At 57.7% G+C, this 22,296-nt stretch overlaps 3 protein-coding genes across 4 annotated transcripts; 2 read left to right on the top strand and 1 right to left on the bottom strand.

The window, feature by feature from the left end:
* Positions 1-1,481: 1,481 nt before the first annotated feature.
* On the top strand, positions 1,482-2,806 carry TCAP (titin-cap). Its single transcript, XM_030840154.3, has 2 exons — positions 1,482-1,721; positions 1,968-2,806. Exons 1-2 carry the CDS (start codon positions 1,612-1,614, stop codon positions 2,359-2,361), a joined length of 504 nt encoding a protein of 167 aa, XP_030696014.1. The 5' UTR covers positions 1,482-1,611; the 3' UTR covers positions 2,362-2,806.
* Positions 2,807-4,155: 1,349 nt separating this feature from the next.
* Positions 4,156-6,166, top strand: PNMT (phenylethanolamine N-methyltransferase). The gene is made up of 3 exons (XM_030840155.2): positions 4,156-4,796; positions 5,312-5,519; positions 5,644-6,166. Exons 1-3 carry the CDS (start codon positions 4,574-4,576, stop codon positions 6,083-6,085), a joined length of 873 nt encoding a protein of 290 aa, XP_030696015.2. The 5' UTR covers positions 4,156-4,573; the 3' UTR covers positions 6,086-6,166.
* Positions 6,167-8,156: 1,990 nt separating this feature from the next.
* On the bottom strand, positions 8,157-20,684 carry PGAP3 (post-GPI attachment to proteins phospholipase 3). Of its 2 annotated transcripts, XM_030840147.2 has the most exons (8): positions 20,463-20,684; positions 19,143-19,240; positions 18,193-18,345; positions 10,332-10,394; positions 9,578-9,639; positions 9,128-9,264; positions 8,653-8,857; positions 8,157-8,503 (listed from the first exon to the last, which is right to left on the bottom strand). In XM_030840147.2, exons 1-8 carry the CDS (start codon positions 20,641-20,643, stop codon positions 8,440-8,442), a joined length of 963 nt encoding a protein of 320 aa, XP_030696007.1. In that variant the 5' UTR covers positions 20,644-20,684; the 3' UTR covers positions 8,157-8,439. The 2 variants fall into 2 exon arrangements, with proteins under 2 accessions (XP_030696007.1, XP_060147247.1); XM_060291264.1 differs by having other exon boundaries at positions 8,157-8,857.
* Between the last annotated feature and the right edge of the window lie 1,612 nt (positions 20,685-22,296).

Genomic DNA, 22,296 nt, shown 5'->3' with positions numbered 1-22,296 from the left:
TTCCCCACCTCCCTGCCGGGTCTCTGGGTCTCCGGTGAGGGAAGGTCAGGTTAAGGTCTCCAGCCCAGGATTGGGAGGAGGGAGGTAGGGAGAGACCTGGCAGTACCCACAGCAGGCCTTGGTTGCCACTGGGGTCCCAAGGCTGGGGTCCGGGGGGAGCCTGGACATGGGGCCTGGCCTTCCAGGTCACTGATGCACCTCCGGGATCCGGGCCTCTGGGCTCCACTTAACCTCCCGTCTCTGCCCCATCACACTGGGGCCACCAGAAAACCTGCCCTCCCCCCTCCCTGCCTTCAGGCTTCCGGAGGAGCTGACTTGCTTAGAGCCAGGGGTGGGGGCAGGGTCTCCTCTTGGTCCTGGCTAGGTGTGCGACCCTGGGCAAATCTACCTCTCTGAGCCTCCATTTCCTACTTTATAAAAGCTTTTGTAAGGTTAAAAGATACCAAGAATCAGGTGTAGTGCTCAGTAGTCAAGAGGATGCAGTTCTGCCCCAGGTGGGTGCCCACAGGCCTTACCACTAAGTTCTCATCTCAGCTCCTGTCCCTGCCTCTCTTGGTGCCCTTTGCTTTGTCCACTCAGCGATGCCCTTATTCCTCCTCCCCCATGCCCTCCACCCTGCGTGCCAGCTTCCAGCAGCACGCGCCGCTGCTCTCAGTGCTGGGCTGTCCTGGCAGCCCTCCTACTGGCCTTCTCCCTGGGGATGAGAGCCAGGTCCTGCCCAGTGGCACCCTGGAGCTGGCAGGACCCAGAACTCCTCTGGTACGGCCATTGTGAACAGAAAGGGGGCAAAATGAGGCCCAGAGAGGGGCAGACGCTGACCCATAGTCACGTAGCCCATTTATGGCTGCTTTGGGGCTAGAGCCAGCTCTGGCTGCCACTCCCTGGAGCCCCTGGATTCCCACCTCACCCCACCTGAGGTGTTGGGGTAGAGCTGGGACCACCTCCCACATCTGCTCCCCCCACCCTACTGGCCCGACGGCAAAGGAAGACACCTGGCAAAGGTTGGCGTCCAGGATCCCACGTGTGGAATTAACTTCCGTTGCCCCTGCTGGTGAGGTGGTGGTCAGGGGCCAGGCCTTCAGGGGCGGATGCCCAAGGACGTGGCGGCACTGTCCCTTCTTGCTGAGGGGATAGTCAGGGGATGTGCCCTTGAGCCCAGGCAGTGGGGAAGGACACGATGGCCTGGTACAGAGCCCAGAGGGGGCCTCGGTTCCTGCTGTTTCCTGCTCTGTTTACAGACAAGCCGCTGTCCTCCCTGGGTTAGGGGAAGGGGTGGGGCAGAGGGCAAGTGCCAAGGTGGCACGAGGCTGGGCACGTGCCTGGTCCCAGATGGTGTCTGAGGAGTGTCAGACACCTGGAGGTTCACGCTGAGGACCCCCGCCCCCACAGGAGCACCTTGAGCTCTTCAAAAGCTGACCTCTGACCTGGGGGCAGCCAGAGTCCAGGTACCCCAAGCCCCGCCCTGGGCCCGGAATCCCCCAGCAGTGAGTCTTGGCTCTGCTTGTAGCATCTGACGCCAGAGGGCCTGAAAATAGCCCCTGGAGGAGGGGGAGGGTGGGGCTATTTAAAGGGCATGGGAGGAACAGAGCCCAGAGGGAGTGAGCGGTCATCATGGCCACTTCAGAGCTGAGCTGCCAGGTGTCCGAGCAGGACTGTGAGCGCCGAGAGGCCTTCTGGGCTGAGTGGAAGGATCTGACGCTGTCCACACGGCCTGAGGAGGGGTGAGTGCTGGCCAGCTGGGGGTCCCTCCTCCCCTCCCCTAGAGCACCCTTCCTGAGCCTTATGAAGCCAGAGCGCAAAGGCCAGGAGAAGTTTCGGGGGGTGGGGGCCAGGAGAGTTCCCGCTGGGGGGAGCGAAGTGGAGTCACCCCTCCAGCACCCCAGGTCCTGGCACCCCAGGTCCTCAGCGTGTGACTGGAGGGCAACAGATCACAGGAGTTCAGTGTCCCCTTCCCCTCTCCTTCCCAGTTGCTCCCTGCATGAGGAGGATGCCCAGCGGCGGGAGACCTACCACCGGCAGGGGCGGTGCCAGGCGCTGGTGCAGCGTTCCCCCTGGCTGGTGATGCGGATGGGCATCCTGGGCCGCGGGCTGCAGGAGTACCAGCTGCCCTACCAGCGGATGCTGCCGCTGCCCATCTTCACCCCTGCCAAGGTGGGCTCCACCAAGGAGGAGCACGAGGACACCCCCATCCAGCTGCAGGAGCTGCTGGCACTGGAAGCAGCCCTGGGTGGCCAGTGTGTGGACCGCCAGGACGTGGCCGAGATCACCAAGCAGCTGCCCCCTGTGGTGCCTGTCAGCAAGCCCGGCGCCCTGTGTCGCACCCTGTCTCGCTCCACGTCCCAGGAAGCACAGAGAGGCTGAGAGGGACGGTGACTTGGGCTCCACAGTGCCTGCCCTGGGCTGGGCCCTTCCTGGCTAGGACCACGGAGGGGAGCTGCTGGCCATGGAAGCTTTGTAGTTTGCCCAGAATTGGGGGCTAGGGGAGGTGGGAGCCAGAGGCCAGGATGCCTGGGTCTCCTGAGTTCCCACAGGGAGGGAGCAAAGACGGTGGGCACTAAGGGTGGAGTGCTGGGGGCCAGCACAGCTGAGTACCCCCAGGAGGAAAGGCAGAAAATGCTGGTGAGGGTAAGAGGTCCCTGAGAGGAGTGACCCCAGTCCGGATTTCAGCTTCAGAGAAGGATGAAGAAAAAGCATAAGGAATGCTCAGGGAAGGAGGCCTGGAGAAGAGCGGAGGGAGGGGGACGTGAAGAGGGCCGAGGCAGGGTGGAGCTCCCAGCACCCTCTGTTAGCGCTGCAATAAATGCTCAATCACATGCCAGAGTTTCGTCTCTTTCCTGGTGGTTGAGGGGCCCACCCGTTGGTGTCCCCCCCATGCTCACTTCTGGGAACAGGCCCTGCATCTGAGCTAAATATGGCAGAGTTAGTGGGTCACCCCATGCTCCTGGGCGGGGGGGGCAGGGAGGGTTGCAGGGACAGAGCTATAAACAGGGTGGCTGTCTGTCCAGTCCCCCTGACTCTGCTCTGCAGTCCTGGCCTCTGTGTGAGTCCCCTGGCACTGGGCAGTGCCCAGGAGGCCAGTTGGCATCCAGGGTTTGTTTAAATGACCTCATGAAGAATATGGAAGGGGCTGGCACCGGGACTGTCCTCAGCTGTGCCTCAGGGTGTGGATGGGGTCAGTGACCCCAAGGCTGACCTCTCTCTTGGTTCTGAATCCAGACAGAATCAATCCTTGGCTGGGGTCAGGTGTTCTACCCTCCCTGCCCTGGGAGCCCAAGGTGGGTTCTTGGGGGTAGGGTGTGTAGGGGGTGGTCAGGTTCCTGTGTGTGACCCCTGCAGCTGTTGTGGTGACTCATGTCCCAACCTGGCTGCCTGGTCCAACAAGAAGACACTTTCCCTTTGGGACAAGGTGAGGGTAAGGGTGTGGCGCAGAGGCGGCCAGGGGCTGGCAGCCCACCCAGGGCCGAGAGGCACTAGACTTAGCCAGAGGAGGGCTCCACTCCAGGAAGACCACGGAGACGGCCCCGCAGAATCCACTTCCCATTTGGGAGGATAGGAAGGGGGACACTGGCATCTCGACAGCCTGGTACCTGGAGTGCCAAGCAATCTGCAGGGCTGGCCTGGCCCTGCTCCCCCAGAGGGGGCTGGAGTGTGGGCTGGGAGATGAGCGGGGTCAGACTCCAGACCAGGCGACACACCTAATCCCTTGGCACCCGAAGGCTCGGATCGCGTCCCCTGGTACCCCTGGCAGCCTGGAGAACGCACCCCGCGTCCTTCCGTCCTCACCTGGGTCCCTCGCCCCGGACGTGACAGAACGTCCCGAGCCTTCCGCCCTCGGCAGCCCCCAGATACGCGGCTGGGAGCCTGCAGGGCCCGCAGGGGAGGCCCGGGCAGTTCCGTCCGCTAAGTGCTTTATCCCTGCTCGCCTGCCCTATCGTCGCTGCCATCTGACGGGCGGGGCCGGAGCTCCGCTCTGGGGCCCCGGGGCGACCGTGGCGGAGGCCAGAACGGACTGTCCTTTCTGGAGTCGGGGCGGGGGGCGGGGGCAACGCTGGAGGACAGGGACGAAAGAGGCCTAGAGGAGAGGCGGAGAAGGGGAGTTGGAGTGACCTCACTAAGGAAGGGGGGGGTGGCTGTTGGACAGGGTGTCCCAAGAGATGTCCCTGGCGCTGGGAGCTGGGAATGGGGGAAAGGGCTAGCTTGAACCCTGGCAAAAAAGAAGGGAAGGGATGCCAGGCAAAAGGGGTGAATGGAGAAGAGCTACAGGGAGGAGCTGGGGCTGGTGGACGCAGGGGTCTAAGGAGTCTGGGGGCACGAAGCTGAGGGGCAGGGCGCGGGAGCTGGCCTTGGACCAGGGCAGGTGAGGCAAAGGGTGGAGGGCAGAGGGGAGCAACCGTGGAGCAGGGGCGGGGACGGATGCTCCCCCCGTGTGTCTGCTGCTCCGACACTAAAGGAGATGGATGGGGTAAGGGAAACGCAGCGCCCGTGGCCCCGGGCGGCTCATCGCTCAGCCGCCGCCCCCGCAGCGGAGAGGTCGGGGCGGGGGTCCGGCCGCAGATAAAGGCGAGCGGGGGACATGGGCGGCCGCGGCAGCAGCATGAGCGGGACAGACCTGAGTCACGCTGCGGGCGCGGCCCCCGACTTAGACCCGGGCCGGGCGGCAGTCGCCTCGGCCTACCAGCGCTTCGAGCCCCGCGCCTACCTCCGCAACAACTACGCGCCCCCTCGGGGGGACCTGAGCGGCCCCGACGGCGTCGGGCCTTGGAAGCTGCGCTGCTTGGCGCAGACCTTCGCCACCGGTGAGCGCTGGGAAACAGGACAAGGAGTCATCAGGGAGCCAAAGGGGCGCGCACGCGACAGCCAGATGGGGATAGGTAGTTAAGGGGTGAAAACAGAAGAGGAGCAAGCATCCCTCACGTGAGGGGGGGCTCGGGAGGGAGAGCACTCAGAATTGAGAAGTGAGGTGGGGAATGCAGAATGAGGGGCAAAGGCGGAGGAGAGAAGCTGCCAGGCACCTGAGAGTTCCCCCACTTAATCCTCACTGGTAGGTGACTAGAGTGTATAGTTGCGGAACCTGAGTCACAGAGAGGTTAGGTTCATCTCCCAAGGTAAAAGTCAGCGGACGTTAGAGCCAGACTCAGACCCTGGTTAGTCTAACTCCAGAGCTAATGCTTCTTCCAGACAGAGACACACTTCCAGGGGGAGAAGGAACGGAGAGAGGGGGAAGAAGCCCCAGGTAAGGGAGGCCGTGACTGAGGCTGGGGGCTGCAGGCACAGGCCTAGCACCAGGACCTGCTTCCTCTGCCCCACCCAGGTGAGGTGTCTGGACGCACCCTCATTGACATTGGTTCAGGCCCCACTATCTACCAGCTGCTCAGCGCCTGCGCCCACTTTGAGGACATCACGATGACAGATTTCTTGGAGGTGAACCGCCAGGAGCTGGGGCTCTGGCTGCGAGACGAGCCTGGGGCCTTCGACTGGAGCGTGTACAGCCAGCATGTCTGTCTCATCGAGGGCAAGGGGTAAGGGCTGGGGGGTACGGGTTGGGCAGGGGGTTTCCCACGGAGTGGCTGGTGGGAGGCAACAGAGAACTGGGTGTGGGCAGTCCAGAGCCCTGGTCCTGACTCTGCCTTCTGAGTCAAACAGTGAATCCTGCCAAGAGAAGGAGTGCCAGCTGAGAGCCAGGGTGAAGCGGATCCTGCCCATCGATGTGCACCAGCCCCAGCCCCTGGGCGCTGGGAGCCTGGCGCCCCTGCCTGCCGATGCCCTGGTCTCCGCCTTCTGCCTAGAGGCTGTGAGTCCGGACCTTGCCAGCTTCCAGCGGGCCCTGGACCACATCACTACACTGCTGAGGCCTGGGGGGCACCTCCTCCTCATCGGGGCCCTGGAGGAGTCATGGTACCTGGCTGGGGAGGCCAGGCTGGCAGTGGTGCCAGTGCGTGAGGAGGAGGTGAGGGAGGCCCTGGTGCGTAGCGGCTATGAGGTGAGGGATCTGCGTACCTACATCATGCCTTCCCACCTTCGGACAGGCGTAGATGATGTCAAGGGCATCTTCTTCGCCTGGGCCCAGAAGAAGGTGGGGGTGTGAGGCCCCAGTGCATACAGTGTCGGCGGCCCTCACCCACCTAGATTCCCTGTTATCTGAGGTGGCACCTAATAAAGAAATAAGTCCGTGCTGGTTGGTGTTAAGTGCAGTCTGCGGCTCTCCTGGGGAGCAACAAGGGCCCAGAGCTCTCTCTTGTGTTGTGGGCATATGGGAGGCATCAACCCTGGCCTTTTTCCCAGAAGCTTCCATGAAGGAAGGTTTCCGTACACTCATTCTTCCCAAACTAAGGAAAGCCAGGGTCAGAGGAAACTCATTCAGCATCTGCTGTGTGCCAGGCACCTGCTAGGTCCATTCAGTCCTCACACTCGGCAGCAGGTCCTGTTATCCTGTTTGCAGGTGAAGCTCAGAAAGGTTAGGAACAAATAAATAATAGAGGAGCTTAGCAGAGCCCAGAAGGGGAGGTGAAGGGGGATAATTAGGAGAACTTGCAGGCGGTGGTGCTACAACCCAGGCACAAAGGCCAAGGGAAGTCAAAGGGGAAGAACAGGCACCAGCTCCCTCTCCCAGTCCCCACTACGAGCGGGACGGGAGCTCCATCCAGATCTGCTGTTGCCCTGAATCTGGTCCTTGCCATCCCCACTCCCATGGGCCTAGGTAGAGACGCCATCTGCCTGTTGCCTCCAGCCAGCTCTGTCTTCTTCCCTCCAGCCCACCCTACTTACACAAATGAGCGGGAAAAGGGTAGGTGAGTCTGAGAATTGGTTTATTAAGAATGTCCCTTGCCACCCTCCTACCTTAAAATAGTTCTTAGTATCAAAAGAAGTTACAGGTCACCCAAGTCCCTGAGGTTGGAGTCCTAGCTCAGCGCCCTTACCCCCAGGGAGAGGCAAGAGGGCAGAGAATCCCGACTCCTTGCTCCAGTCACAGACACTGCCTTTGGATGGAAAGTTTCTGCAGCTCCATATTCTGTCCTTGTGGAGCAGGAATGTGCTATGGCTGCTGGCAACTGGCAGGGGTCACCTTTACCAGGGTGTAGGTACAGCACGGCCCCTGCCTGCCTCTGGGAAGACCAGAAACCAGACCCAGCCAAAGCCTTCTCCCCTCCTCCCTCAGATTGCCCCCTCCCTCCCCTGGGTCAGGCAGTGGCAAAGGGGCTTAGCAGGCAGGACACTGGGGTAGGGGCTGGCCAACCACGTCCAGGCAAGGAGGATCCCCAGTTTTCTTCCTCCCTCTGCCTCCCAAGGGGCTGATTCTGGGGGAGATCTTGGGTTGTGCAGAAGCCCAACGAGGTTCGTAAAGAGGGCGGCAAAAGAAAGGAACACATATACACACATGCAGCCTGGACACCCTTACCCCTGCCAGATCTTGGGGACACCCTGGCTTTCTGCCTGGCCTGGGGCTGTGTATAGGGTTGGTGCTCAGTAAATGGCTGTGGACGTGATTTGATTCCCCCCCGCCCACTGTGTGGCATTCCCACTCCCCTGCACCTCCACTCAGTCTCTACACGTTCCCCTAACCCACACTAACCCGCCTGCCCCCCAACACCACACTTCAAAACCACTCACATACACCCCCGCTTTCCACACTGCACAAGGCCAATGCTCACACACACTGCCCCACCCGGCTGCCCACACACCCAGGCCCGTGCCCACCAGCCCGTCACCTACACACTTGGTCTCCCTTACGCACTGACGTGCGAGCTCCCAACCAGAAGAGCAGCACAGGGGCCAGAGGGATTCCTGTCCTGGGTTCTCTGGGGTCCTGGCCCCGAAGAGGGAGTGTGGTGAGGCCTCTGGGGGTCTGACTGGGACAACAGTCTGGGTGAGGCTGCTCCCCGATCCCAACAGCTTGGTCCCTCTAGATCCCATGGGGAGAATGAGACCTGCCTTGAAACCTGGGCAAAGAGCAAGCATCTAGTGCCACCTAGTGGTGCCCCGGAGGAGGGCACGGGGGTAACAGCAGGGGACCCCACTATATCCCCAAAGGCCTGTGGTACCTGGTCTCCCAGCTAGACAGATGGCTCTGGGAACCACCCAGGCAGTGAGGGGATGGGAGGAGGAAGATGATGGGGAGGGAGAGGCAGCCCTCCTCTCGGTGGAGCTAAGAACACAGTTCCAGCCCTGTTCAGCTCCAGGGAGCAGAGGGGTTGCCCATTTTCCTGCCCCAGATGTTATGAGGCCAGGTCTGAACTGACGCCAAAAACTGTGAGGGCCATGTGGGGGTGAGCAAGGGGCTGGGCAGGTTACATGATTCTGGTCCCACACCCTCCATGTCCAAGAACAAGATGCTAAAAGGAAAAAAAGGCATCTCAAGGATTGGGGCAGGGACGGGGGGAAGAAGGGGAGCCAGCAGGGAGGGACAGAGTCCCCAAGAGGGCAGACCCGCTTCCAGGGCCTTCAGTCCAGTTTGAACTTGGCCTCTGATTCTTTCAGCAGGTAGAGGCTGTCATCTTCCAGAAAGCTGTGGGCCAAGGGAGGAGCCCACTGAGGCACAGCTCTGAGAGCGTCCCCTGGGGGCAGGGTGGGGTGTTGCAGGCGAGCGGGCAGTGGGTGACCAGTGCACAGAGGCCTCTAAGAGGCAGGCAAGGACGGGCAGGGAGGAGCACCCACCTGAAGAAGAGGACGTGGACAGGGATGGTGCTGACGTGCCAGATGGCGTGGGCATCCAGAACCCAGAAGAGAGGCGGGAAGTCTAGCAGCTCGAGCAGGGACAGCCCCTGCAGCAGCAGGACCACCACGATGCACTTGTGCACGTGGGGCAGCCGCTGCCGATTCCGCAGGCACCAGGTCAGCCACCACGCCGCGTTCACCAGGCCTGGGGGCGGGTGGGGGCGGGGAGAGGCTCATTCCCCGACCTTCTCTCCTCCCAAAGTCTCTCCTAGCTCCCATGCTCTGTGACCCCAGGGCCCCCCTCAGGGGCTCCTCCCAAGCTCCCCCCTCTCCCACCCCCAATTCTTTTCCCTTCCCTCCCCCTAAGGGTCTTTCTAGAAGCTCCTTCTCTGGGAACAGCACCAATGCCCACCTCCACCCCAAGCCAGCAGCTCTGCAGATGGTCCAGCCCCCCAGAGACCCTGTCCCACCTCACCGATCGCCACATTGGCCGCCAGGTTGTAGCCATAGTCGAAGCGGACGAGGCTCAGGTAGGAGACGTGCGCCGTCAGCATTAGCAGAAGGAGGGCCCGGAAGGCACTGGCCACGGCCGGGCGCTGCAGCCCCACGGTCCTGCCCCGCCACCCAGAGCCGCTCAGATGCAGGGTGACCCGTCCCGCAGCAGCAGCAGCGTGGGGGAGCCACTGCCCCCTCCCCCATCAAAACAGGCTAGGAGGACAGGCCTCCAATTCCTGTGGACTTTGCCAACCTCCTTGGAAAGAGCCAGAGCCCCTGGTCCCACCACAGAGTCCCTCTCCAGAGCCGTCTGGAGCGTATGCACGTGCGAGATGAAAGCCCTGGGACGGCACCCCCAGCGGAGAGACTGGCGACCCCTTTCTGCCCCCAGGGTCTGATTTTGCTCCCCCAGCAGCCAAGGCGGGCTCACCTGACACAGCACAGATAGACTGAGTGTAGGATGACAGTGGAGGCACAGAAGTAGTCCATTTTCTGAGGACAAGGAGAGCTGGATGAAGGGCCAGTGTGTGGGCAACAGGTGGTGGGCAAGGCTTCATGCAGGGCGGGCTCCAGAGGGGACCCGCTAGGGATGGGGGCAGGGGGGGGTGGCAGAGGCCCAGCCAGAGTCTAACGTGGGAGTCCTAGGCCTATGGCTGGTGGGGACGTGTCTCGTGCTCCTTTTGTCTATCGCTGTCTCATGCCTGAATTCAATAGACTGACCCTTGTATTCACATACAATTTAAAAAAAAACGTGTGCTCAGCAGCGAGGCTTTAGAGGTATTGGTAGAGGGTGCCCGCCAAGACTCCAGAACGTAAGAGCATGCGCAGAGTTCAGAGCGTGGTCTGGAGCTCAGCAGCTGTGGGCTCAAGTCTGGACTGCACCCCTTCACTGGCTGCATGATGCTGGGCAAGTGATTTCACCCCGTCCAAGGCTCAGCTGCCGCATCGGTTAAGAAGAGCCAATAATCACACCTGCCTCACAGGGGTCAAGTGAGGCTCAAGTGCACGAATAGGTTTAAAACGCCCAGCACAGAGCAAGTGCTCCGTGAACCGAGTCAGCACGAGAACTAAGAGAGAACTAAGCCAGCTCTGCCCCACCGCTCCTGGCTCCTCAGCTCTGCCCCACCGCTCCTGGCTCCGCTGGGGACTGTCTCCAGCAGAAACGGGAGTGGGAGGGCGCTCACCTCTGTGACGTCGGTGTCCCTGGTGTGGAAGACTGTGGACCAGAACCAAGCATTGAGGGAGACCTGAGGAGGGAAGTGGCTGGTGAGTGTGGTGCCCCAAGGTGGGGAAGACCCCCCAGAGGGCTCACATCCATCTCACTTTGGGGAAAAGGATCTACAGAGCTGAGAAGCATGCTTCCCCTGGGCCCTGGAGCCCATGGACTGGACAAACCCGTGTCCCTCCACCCCCACCCAGCCCGGGGCCGTCAGGCTCAGCTTCCCACCACCCTGAACCCCCAAGGCCACGGGGGCTGCAGCCGCCACAGGTTCCGGCCTGGCCCGGGAACCAGTTCCAGCACAGTCAAGTTCCCTAGTTACTCAGTGGCTAAGACAACAGCCCCCGGGGGAACCTCACCTCCTCCCCCAACTGGCAGGTGCTGATGACAGCCCCACCCGGGCCAGGTGAACCAGTGACCTCAGCCTCTGGTGGCGGGAATGAAGTGGGTGGGGTGGAGGGGCTCGAGCCAGCATGGGGTGTGTCCAGAGCAAGCAAGCAAGGGAGGGAGATCAAGTAGGTCCCACTGGGGCCAGTCTCTGAGGAGGAGCCTGGCCAACGGACCCCAGCCTCCTCCCGGCTGGGCCGGCCCAACCCTCCAGGCCCAGGCCAGTGGCTGCTGCTCCAAGCTCTGGGAGGAGTAGAGGAGCAGGGCTGGAGGGGCAGCGGTGGGCAAGGGCCCAAGGGAACGCTGGAGGCCTTTCTCCTGGAAATTAACCGCGGGGAGAGCGCACAGATCATCTTGCAAATGAGGCCTGCCTCTTGTGGGAGTTGGTGCTGACATTTTTTTGAGGGACTGCTGTGTCCACAGCAGAAGCCCAACGTACTGAAAGAAGGGTGGGCTGGGGTGGAGATACACACACTGGAGGGCTGGGAAAGCAGCCAAAGGGAGAAACAGCCAAGGTCTGGCCTGGAACGCCCTGGAGGTGGGGGTGGATGCACTAGGGTGGTACAGGCCTGCCGGAGATGGGTAAAGGCCGGAGCTGCTCAGTGGGGTCCAGTATACCAGGAGAACTGGACAGGCAGGGGACAGAGGGAGCAGGGTAAAAAGCCACTCTCCAGCCGGTATGCAGCAGGAAGGTCAGAGGGTAGGATGAGTTCCCTAATGCAGGCTCGAGGGGGCTTATGAGGAAACGGGAAGAGCAATGGGGTGGAGGCCTGGGCTCTGCTGCAAAGCTGGAAGTCTCTGGAGGCTCGGGGAGTCCGGTGTAAGCCTGTCTGGCCTGGGTCCAGGGCTAACTCCTGCTGCGTATGCTTCTCATGACCTGGGCACAGGCTTTGTCCTTCTGGGCCCGAGCTTCCCCCTGGGACAAATCAGGGGCTGGCCAAAGTGATCCTTTGTCCCCTTTCCAGCCCTGATGTCAGGTGATCAGTCCAGGTCAGGCTGCTTCCTCCTTTGAGGACAGCCATCCTGTCCCATCCCTGGTGCTATCCCTTCCCCAGAGACAGCAATGGAGGCATGGTCCGGAAGCTGGAAAACGGGTCATTTTCCAGAGCAGAGTCGTTTCTCAGACTCTGCTTCTGCAGAGTCTGTGGTACTCAGGGTCAGCGTGGGGAGAGAAGCAGGCCCGGGGCTGGAGACGGGGCCCAGGCGATCACATGGGCCAGGTCTCCTGGGCAGGCGAGGAACAGGGACACCCTTGGGGAAGAGTAGCCCTGGAGCCAACGTGAGGGGGAGGTGGTGGGGAAGGCAGCAGGGAATGGCGGCCAGCCAGGCCTCCTTGTCACCCATGGCAGGAAGGGGGAGGTGACAGGAGGACTGAACTAAGTGGTGGCTGGGGGGTGGGGGGGATGCACAGGGCTAGGGCTTAGCTCTATGGGATGGGGCTGGGGGCGGCTTGGTTCCCTGTCCAACTGCCTCCCCAGGGGGCCTTCCACTTACAGAGACCCACCTGAAGCCTGGACTCTGCACCCCTGAAAAGTCCCCTCTCCCCTTGGGAGTTTCCCATTATGGAGGGCTCCTCTTCTGACCCTCTCCACAGATTTGGGAGATAGTGTCATTAACAATGCAGGCCCTAGGGCCAGACTGCCAGGGTTCAAATCCTGCCTCTGCATTTCCTGTGTGTCCTTGGGCAAGTTATTTAGCCTTGCTGTGCCTCAGTTTTCTCATCTGTAAAATGGGAATAATCATAGTATTGATAAGGATTTAATGAGCAATACAAGTACAGTGTACAGCACAGCGCCCAGGAACAGGGTTAAACATTAGGAGTTACTTCTCCCCACCTAGTTGACCAGTGTGGGATCCTCACACCACTTCACAGACTTGAGGCCAAAGAGCCCAAGTCTGCCTCCCATTCTCCCTGCCGGCCAGGGAGGTCTAGGCCAAGAAGGGGTGGTCTCCCCACAACTGCCTAGGCTCATCCCATAGTTCCAGGCTGGGGGCAGGATGTCTGCAGCCTCCATAAGGAGATGGACTCTGGGTTCAAGTTCTGCCTCGGCCCCTAAAGAGCTGTGTGATCTTGAACAAATAACAGCTTCTCTGAGCCTCAGCTGCCTCACCTACAAAACGGGGTTCATAATAGCATCCACTGCGTAAGAGGGTTGTGAGGACGATGTCTGCAAAATACAGGGCGCAAAGAAGCCATTCAGTAAGTGGTGGCTGTTACTGTGGCCTGGCACACGCTAGGCGACCCAGAAATGTCAGTTTCCTTCATCATGTCCAGGGACTGACCCCCTGCCACTTCCCTTCACCTGACACCCCCCCCCCGCAAAGGTCACAATGTTCCAGGGCAAACCACAGGGCCCCAGGGTCTCTTGATTCCAGAACGCAGATGCCTCAGCTGTAGGAAGAGGCCCCTCCTCCCTGCTCCTGAGCCACTACCCCACCAGGATGCACCGAAGAGATGCTACTTCTCTTCACTTGAGTTTGTCATCAAGACTCAAGCGAAGGGACAGAGGGCCGTGGAGGGAAGGGACAGCCCAAGTGTACGGCTGCTCCCAGCCTCCTCAGCCAAGCCTGAGTAGCATGAGGGGGCGGGGGGATAACTGGTCAATCAGACAGGCCAGGAGGGCGATGGACGCCAAGAACTTTGCATAAACACTGAGGAAAGGGGGAGGCGGGGCAGGTTGCCAACGAGGGTGGAACTGGTGGGGGACAAGGAAGGCTGGGCGGAGGGAGAGCAGGAGGCTGTTTCAGTCTGTTGGAAAATAGGAAAATTGAGACAAAAATATCACAGCCGTGAAACTGGTTGGATGCCAAGTGAGCCAGATCTGTCAGGAATTCGACCCCAGTACTAAGCCCCAGTGCTCGGGGCTGTCATTGACACCACTGAGGTGGGGACAAGTGGGTCTTTAAATAGTTCGGTGTCTCAGAAGTGGGGGAGGCAGAATGTTAAATATGATGCCTGCTGCCATCCTGGGCCCCCCCCAGAGGCCTCAGGCAGGGCAAGCCGGCCCCAGTTCACTCCTGAGAAAGGAATGGGCAAGAAGTGGATGGAGACTAGAGAAGGGGGGCTTTTTCCACCATCAGAAAGGATCCCTTGGGCTTCCCTGGTGGCACAGTGGTTGGGATTCCGCCTGCCGATGCAGGGGACGCGGGTTCGTGCCCCGGTCCGGGAAGATCCCACATGCCACAGAGCGGCTGGGCCCGTGAGCCATGGCCGCTGAGTCTGCGCGTCCGGAGCCTGTGCTCCGTGGTGGGAGAGGCCGCAGCAGTGAGAGGCCCGCGTACCGAAAAAAAAAAAAAATCCCTTGATTTCTTGCCATTGCCTGTTCCACTGGCTCTTGTCTGACCGTAGGGATGTCCTTCCTGAAGTCTAGCCACCATTCTGCTGTAGGCTTAACCTGTCTCTTCTCACAGTTCCCTCAGCAGAGGTAGGGTACAGTTAGTCCCCACCTCCCTGAATCATCCTGCAGAGACAGTCTGGGACTTCCCGGCACCCTCAGCCTCACCTCTACCCCTGAGGACCTTTCCTTGTTGGATGAAGGGGCAGAGCACTGGTCTGGCCTGGCAGCTTCGGCAGAGAGCAGGGGCCCCTGATTCCACGAAGTCAAAGGTCTGTGGAGGGCCGAGTTTTCAAGGCTCCTCCAAAGCCTGGCTGCTGCCCAGCCTACGTCCAGGTCTAAATGCCAAGGCAGGGGTTGACTTCTCGTGCCAAAGCTTCATTAGCTCTGCTAATTCCCGGAGAAAAAGACTGAGACCCACTCCCCTTCCCAAGACCTAAGCTGGAGCAGGTTGGGGGGCCTTCCCACCCCACCCCACCAGAAATCAGGAGCCCCACTTGTTCCAGAAAACCCAGCCCAGGACAAAGTCCACTGCCACACCCTCCACAGAGCCTGGGATCCTTCGCGCGTGCAAACATACACAGGACTAAAGATCAAGTGTAAAATCCAAACTGGATCATCAAAGGGAGTGTGGGCACTGAGACTCTGTCCCTCGAGGGCCTATGGGTGGCGTGAAGGGGGTCCCACGTCCCAGGACACCACATCCCATAGGGTGCCCTGTGACACAGGCCCCAGGTATCTGTCCCCTCTCAACCTAACATCTCCTGATCTGTCCCTAAGGGTCCTTGGTCACGCTGGACTGCAGGGTACACCTGGGAAGTATGATCCTCACCAAGAAGGAAGCTGAGTGGCAGATGCCAGTGAGATGAAAGACCCAAGAAACAGGGAGATCAAGGCAAGAGCTGTGAAGTGACCACTGGCCTCTGGCGCGTGTCGTGAAGACAAACGCTGGGACCCTCAGACCAGCACGTCCACCCAGGGAGGCTCTGAGTTTAGTTCGGAGAGATCAGGCCGGGCTGTCCTGTGCTAACAGGGGCAGGGGCGAGGGGGCGGTAAAGCGGTGAGCCAGGCGGCAGTGTCCCTGGAAGAACCCCAAGGGAAAGGGGACGGGTGTACTGTCCTCAGTTTCCCCACCCTTCCTGCTTTCTTGGCCAGGACCAAATTCCCTTCTCTGTGCGAGGCCTAAAACAGGAAGTGGTAGCTCTATCCCACCCATGCCTGTGACAGGCTGGGCTGATGCCAGGCCCTTGCCTACACAAGAGTCCTTGCCTCTCAGCCTGGCACTTGGGGCCCTCTCTGCTTCATCTTACCCCCCTTCGACTCCCTTTCACCCAGCCACGCTGTGGTCAGGCTGACCTTCCCAAGGATGCCTGTCCAGGCCCCACACTGACCAGCTTCTGCACCTTTGCTCCTGCTGTGCCCCCAGCCTGGAATGCTGGAATCTAACCTCCTCTCCTGCCACGTGCACACGTCTAAGCCTGACCAGGCCTACGAATCCCGGATGAAGCCTCTCCTCCTCTCTGCGCTTCCCTGAAAAGACTTCTCCCCCAGACGATATGATCTCCCCACCTCACAGCTCCCAAAGCTCTCTCCCTGAGCCCTCCTCACCTCTGCCTCCATCCTGCCGCCCAGATTGGCAGGACCTGGACCTCCCACTTGGCTTAGCTCCTTGGGGCGGGGACTTCAGCTACCACAAGTGCTAACCTCTTTCTCCACCCACGGCAGATGCTCCATAAGCATTTCGCACAGCACGTGGAGAGAGCCCAGAGAGGGACTAGGTGCTCAGGCCCTGGAGCCAGACAGCCCTGGGTGCCAGCCTGTCTCCACTATTCACTACCCTGTTAGCTGTTAACTTGGGGCAGGTTTTCCCCTCTCTGAGCCTTCCACAAAGCTCACAGTGGTATCACAAGGATTAAGTGAGAAAATGTATGTACAGAACTGAGGACCATGCCCGTCACGTAATCTGTGTTCTGTAACTGATAAAAGTTATTAACGTCTATTGAATGGGAAGTGTTAGGGAGGAGCTGCATCACCCAGAGGCTCGGCAGCCTCCTTGCTGCCCTGCTTCCGATCCCCATCCCTCAAGTCTGAGGTTTGGCCTGGACTTCCGGCACCCCAACACTGTCAGTTTCCCCAAGGTCCTCAGAGATCTAGGGGCGGCCTTCAGTCTCATTTTATTTGACTGAAGCAGAACTCAGGAGTATGGCCTACTCTCTCCTTCCTGTCCTTGTCCCAGGGCTCCCCCAACCACACGATGGATCATTTCCCACCTCCCCCTCCGGCCACTCCTTTTGTCTCTGTTGCTGGCTCATCCTCCTCTATTCAGCCATTAAGTTTTGGGGTTCCTCGAGGCTCCATCCTAGACCCCTTCTCTTCTCACCAAGTTCTCCCCTGGTGACCGCATCCACAGTTTCTATCACTGTCTCCTAAGCAGAAGCACAGGGGTCATCCTTGATTCCTCTCTTCCCATCTTAGGTTATCCACACAGCCAAGAAGGTAAGAGTGTAGACTCTGGAGCCAGATGCCTAGATTCAAACCCTGGCTCCGGGGCAGATTACTTAAACTTTCCAGTCCTTGGTTTCCTCATCTGTAAACTGGGGACAATAATACTACCTACCTCATAAACTTGTTATGGTATTAACAAGGTTAACATTTATAAAACGCTTAGAAGGGTGCCTGGCACACAGTAACAGCTATGTAGTTGTTTGTAAAATAAATACATTTAAAAAATTTTAATGTCACCTCCAAAACATAGCTCAAACATATTCTCTTTAATACTTTCCTTCCCAAGACCCAGGCCACCTCTCTAGTCTCGCTACTGTGCCCCATGCTAAAATTACCAACTAGGCCCCGCATCCACTCCTGCCCGCTCCAACCTGGTCTCTACACAGTAGCCAGGATAGCAGATCTATTCACGAAGCCCCTTCTCTCCAACCCTCATTGCTTCATGAGGCTTTGACCGTCGAGATCTAAAGTGTTACTGTGCCTTCCAGGCTCTCCATCCCCATCCATCTCCAGGCTCCACCTGCTGCCCACCTGCCCACCTGCCTCACACCCCCTCCCAGCTTCCTGCCTGGTCGGTCTCCTGGCCTTTCAGGTCCTCATATAACCTGCACTCTGTCCTGCCAGTGCACATTCACTCATCATTCTGATTTGACCTCACACACCCCTTCCTCAGGGAAGGCCTCCCTGGACTGCCCTGTACTGGTCTAGACCCCATCACACACCCCGACAGCAGCACACATCTATCCTCCACTGCACTTGTTCACAGCTGTCCTTTTACATTCAATTGTGTGCTTATGTGATTAGTACCAGAGGGCAGGGACCTGTCTGTTTTTATATCCTTGTGGCTCTCCTGCACCCAACAAAGTGCCTGGCACAGAGCAGGTGCTCGATATATGAACAAGAGGCTGCTTTGATGGCAGGAAGGTGAGTGAGGGTGGGCTGTTTCCCTAAGGCTTCCAGTGGTAGCTCTGGTCTAGAGACATCCACCGCCACCTCCTCCTCCCACACCCCCCCCCTCCAAGGTTGCTGTGGCTCCTGCACCACGGTCCCTGCTTCTCACACAGCTCCACGCTCTGGATGCTGGCTCTTCTGACCAGCCATTCTGTGAAGCTCACAGCCCTCTCTGGATACTCAGATGGAACATATTTCAGCTTCTCCAGGGATGGTCTAAGACCAGACTGAACTCTAGATGGAATGCTGTGGCTGCTACTGCCTCCAGGCCTCAGCTGGGGTTGACAGTGCTTTGAACCTTCCAGAGGGGTCCTTGGAAAGACCTGTGGTCCCCGCATGCTCCCTACCACCCATCTCCCTTCTGTGGTTGTAAATTGCCCTGCTGGGTGTTTCAGCAGCTTCCTGCTTCAGGACAAGAACAATGTTTCTTTCCTCTCTCTCACTCTCTCAAACAGCCTGACCTAGGACTCTGCTAGAAACGGAAGGCCTAATTCAGTACCTTCCATGTTCTCCCCAGGCTCGACCATCCCATAGCTGCAACTTTAACCCTGGAAAACAGAGGGGAAGCTAGGTGGGTGATAATGGGGATCTAAGAGTTCCTCATTCCTGGGTGAGGGTGTTGAGCAGGAATCCTGCCAGGTTACCTACCCAAGCGAAGGCCACGCAGGTAGGGTACATAGGGGATGAGGCTGGCACGGAGGTGCGGTAGCGACAGAGCATAACCAGGCTGGCCAGGCCATTGAGGAAAGAGGCCACAGCAGAAGCTGGTTCTTGGAAGCACAGGAACCGGAAGAAGGGCCACTGAAAAAGGAGCACAGGGAGGGGTCTGAGGAGCAAGCAATGCCCAGTTGGTCCAACCTACCGCTGCTTGACCTGCTGCATCACCAGGCCCCCGGCCGGCTCCGCAGCTCTGGACCTTGGCCAAAGCCTCAGGGGCAGTCCCTCTTCAGCTCCGCAAACTCCCCTGCAGTCCCTGGGTGAGCGTTACCCCTCTATCCTGGCCAGCACTCACAGCACTGGGAAGACCAGGCCGGGCGGTGTGGATGGCTCAGTATGGCCTGGTGGAAATAGCACAGACCTGCCATCTAGAAGACACAGGTCCTAATCCCTCCTCTACCACTAACCACAGCCCTCTGAGCCTCAGCTTACTCTGTGACAAACTGGGAAGAATAATTCTTGCCAACCTCAACACTCTAGAACAGGATCATACTGGATCAAAAGGCATCAGCAATCTGTCTCGCTGGGCAATCTGAGGGGCTATTATTATTTTAATCCAGACTCCTACTGAAGAAGCAACAGAAAGTGTGCCGGGGGATGCTCAGGGAATTGGTCTTTGTAGCAAGGTGGGCATCTCAACCACCCTAAGCAGCCCAGGACCACTCCCTGAGGAGACTCCAAAGCCTCCCAGATCCTGTTACCTCAAATCCAGAGGCAGGACACACTGTTCCCATCTGATGATAACCAGCATGTTTTGAGAAAAACAGGTACCTGCCCCAAACACACACTCATCACCCCACACCCTGGCCTGCTTGGACAGCGTGGTCCAACTAGAGGCATCTTACTCCCATCATCTACCTAACCCTGACCCTCCAACTCACCTTGCCGTGGAACTGAGGCACTTTGTGACCTTCCTGGAGGTAGAGGCCAACGGTGACCCACATACACTCATACTTACAGTCATCCTGACAGGTCCAGCCTGAAACAGATAAATATGGCCTGGTGAACTCCCCAGCATAGGGAGGCACAGAGCGAGCTCGAATGGGGCCCAAACTCAAACAGGCCAAGAGGTCCTGCAGGTTGGAGAGAACCAGAAGAAATCGGAAAATTCTAGCTTCCTGCTTGGATGGATGAGAGATGGTGTAAAATATAAATAAGGGAAAGGCATGTGTGTGTGTGTTTTAGCCAGTAGGAGTGTACAGTGAGCAAGTGGAGATGTTTCTTCTCTCTTCCTTTCACCCAAGACGGAGACTTTGCCATCTGATGGACTCATCTGTGGATACCTGGGTTTACGTTTGCCTTTCCTGAACACAGGATTTTCTCTCACTCACCAGGGAGAAACCCTTGCCGTTTTACACCCCATCTATGAAAATGAAGCCCAGATTCTTCAGTCTGACTTTTAAGGCCCCATATTCCCTTTCTAACTTTATTTCCCACTACTCCTTTTCATGCACCCCGCTCGCTGAGTAAACCAAGCTGCTGGATGTGTCCATATCTGTCCAGGGCCTCCACTCTCTGTTTTCTGTCTGGTATGCAAAGGGATAGTAAAGAGAAGAAACGTGTAGTCAAACAGGCCAGAACTAAAAACTCCACTTTACCACTTACTGGCTGTGTGATTTTGGGCAGCACACTTAACCTCTCTGAGTCTCCCCATCTGCAAAAATCAGGTTAAGAGAATTGACCTCAAAGGGTTGTTGTGAAAAATAACTATTTTGACACCTGCCACAAAGGAAGTGCCCACTATGGCCACAGGCCTAGATTTAATGCATCCATCCAGAAGCCCTTCCTCTCGAATGTTCCAAGATAATCACTGCCCCCACCTCCTCAAAGCCAGAAACGATTCCTTCCTCCCTATTACTTAATCTAAGAGTCCTTTGGGGCTCAAATCATCCTCTCCCTTGCCCTTGAGAAGGCTAAAGTCCCCTTGGGGACTGTGAGCCCCGAAGTCAGGACCCTGGTCTGATTTCAGTGTCCTTCCAGGTCTTTGTACCCAGGAGGTAGTAAATGCCCATTTGACTGACTAAATAAAAAGTAAATGAAGCTCCTGGTTGACAGACTATCTAATCACTCTGGGGTTCCACTCACTCACACTCACAATGGACCCGGGAGAGGAACTAAGGTACAGATTGCAGAGTGGTCTTCGGGGGCGAAAGGGGCAGGGCAAGCCCAATGGGCGGGGCCTATAGCGGGGTGGGGCTTACCTGCTAGGCTCATGTAGATTGGCTGGCGGGAGCGGAAGTGCTTCAGTGCGGCCCCCGAACAGTTCCGCTCCTCGCACCGCAGCACGCAGTCGCGGTACACCGGCTCGCGATCGCCCTGGGAGCCGCTTGCTAGTGCGGCTGCCCCAACCAGCAGCACCAGCCGCACCGTTCGCCCGGCCATCCCTTCACCCTGGCCCTCCGCCGGCGGAGGAGCTTAGGAGTCTTCACTTCCGGAGTAACCGGAAGTGCCTTGTGTTCTTTCATCTACTCTCCGCTGAAGTCCACCCCAGTTTAAATAAACGTTCCCGGAATTTTTTGGGCGCCTGCCCCGCCCCTCGCCTTAATGTTATTTGCATGTAACAGACGTCAGGGTTAGGGGAGGGGAGACACCAGGTGGGTTAAGAAGCAAAATAAAGTGGTATCTTATCAACATCCGTCTTCTTTCTTTTCCAGGGCCTCTTTATTTCAGGTAGGGCAAGTTTTCTGTCCCCAGCCCTGTCGGGTTTCCACTCCCTAATGTACCCGGAACTGTCCATTTATCTCCATCTTCACTGGCACCGCCACCCTAGTTAAAGACATCATCGTCTGTCGCCGAGGCAGCCGCATTAGCCTCTTAACACATCCCCCTACTTCTACTTATACCCCTCCAGCCCATGCTCTATTTCCAAAAATTCAAATTTGACCATGTCATCCTTCTTCATAAAATACTGGCTCCCACTTGCCTCAAGATAAAATCATAACTCCACAAGCCCTGCACGATCCAGCCCCTGCCTACTGGTCTCCCTCACTCGTCTGCCCCAGACTCCCCTCAAGGGGTCATGTCTCTCAAGCCCCGTGGCTCTACCTCGTCTGTATCACTCTTGCTATCACTCCTGCTGATTCTTTTAGTCTCAACTTAAACACTACTTCTGGGGGTGGTAACACCTGGAGGGTGCTATAACATACAGTGGTCTCTTTGTCTTGTTTACCACTCTACTACCAGCACTAGTACAGAATTTACCTCAGGGTAGGCACTCGCTAAGAACGCGTTGTTTTTTTGTTTGTTTTTGTTTTTGCTTTTGTGTTTGTTGTTGTTTTTTTAAGTAAATGAACAACGTTATTCATCGTAAGAATTTGGGCGCCAAACCAGGGCTGTCAAATCACCAGTGTGATTCAGACCACGCTGAGATAGGAGAGGTGTCCTGTTTCAAGAAAAATTAACAGGAGGATCTTTGGGAATAGAACACTCGCTTTATATCACCCCTCCTCCCCACACTACCACCAGCACAAACACACACACCCGTCTCATTGGCGCATTGACGCCTTGTAGCTAGATGCATAATTAGTGTGTGTGTAGATTAATGACTGCCTTTCCTCCTCTCCACTCTCTTCACCCCTGGTCGGCTTTTTATCTTGGGAGGTGGAATGAGCTGGAAGTAAAATTGGATTTGGATTCTGTTCATTCACTCGTTTGGCAAACATTTCCTGAGCACTTAGCCCTAGCACCAAGGTGGCAAGGCACAACTCCAGGAGGCACCATTCATATTGTATGTTCTGTGAATGGCGCTCAGGGGTGCTTCATTCACATTCTATTTTCTGTGAATGGTGTCTCTTCCAGTTAAATATAACATGAATAGTGTCCCCTGGAGTTGGGCACCCAGTTGATACTGATTGGGAAGCTGAAATGAACAAAACAACCACTCAGCCCTCCAGGAGCTGATGGAAAACAATAGAGTGCTAATACTACTTTGCATCTGATGGATCGTTTCATTTTTTTTTTTTTAATCTTAAAATTTTATTTTTTAGTTTTTAATTGAAGTATAGTTTATTTACAATTTTGTGTGATAGATCAGTC

Source organism: Globicephala melas, chromosome 20, assembly GCF_963455315.2.
Source record: "Globicephala melas chromosome 20, mGloMel1.2, whole genome shotgun sequence".
Lineage (NCBI taxonomy): Eukaryota > Metazoa > Chordata > Mammalia > Artiodactyla > Delphinidae > Globicephala > Globicephala melas.
This window is presented reverse-complemented; position numbering and strand designations above follow the sequence as displayed.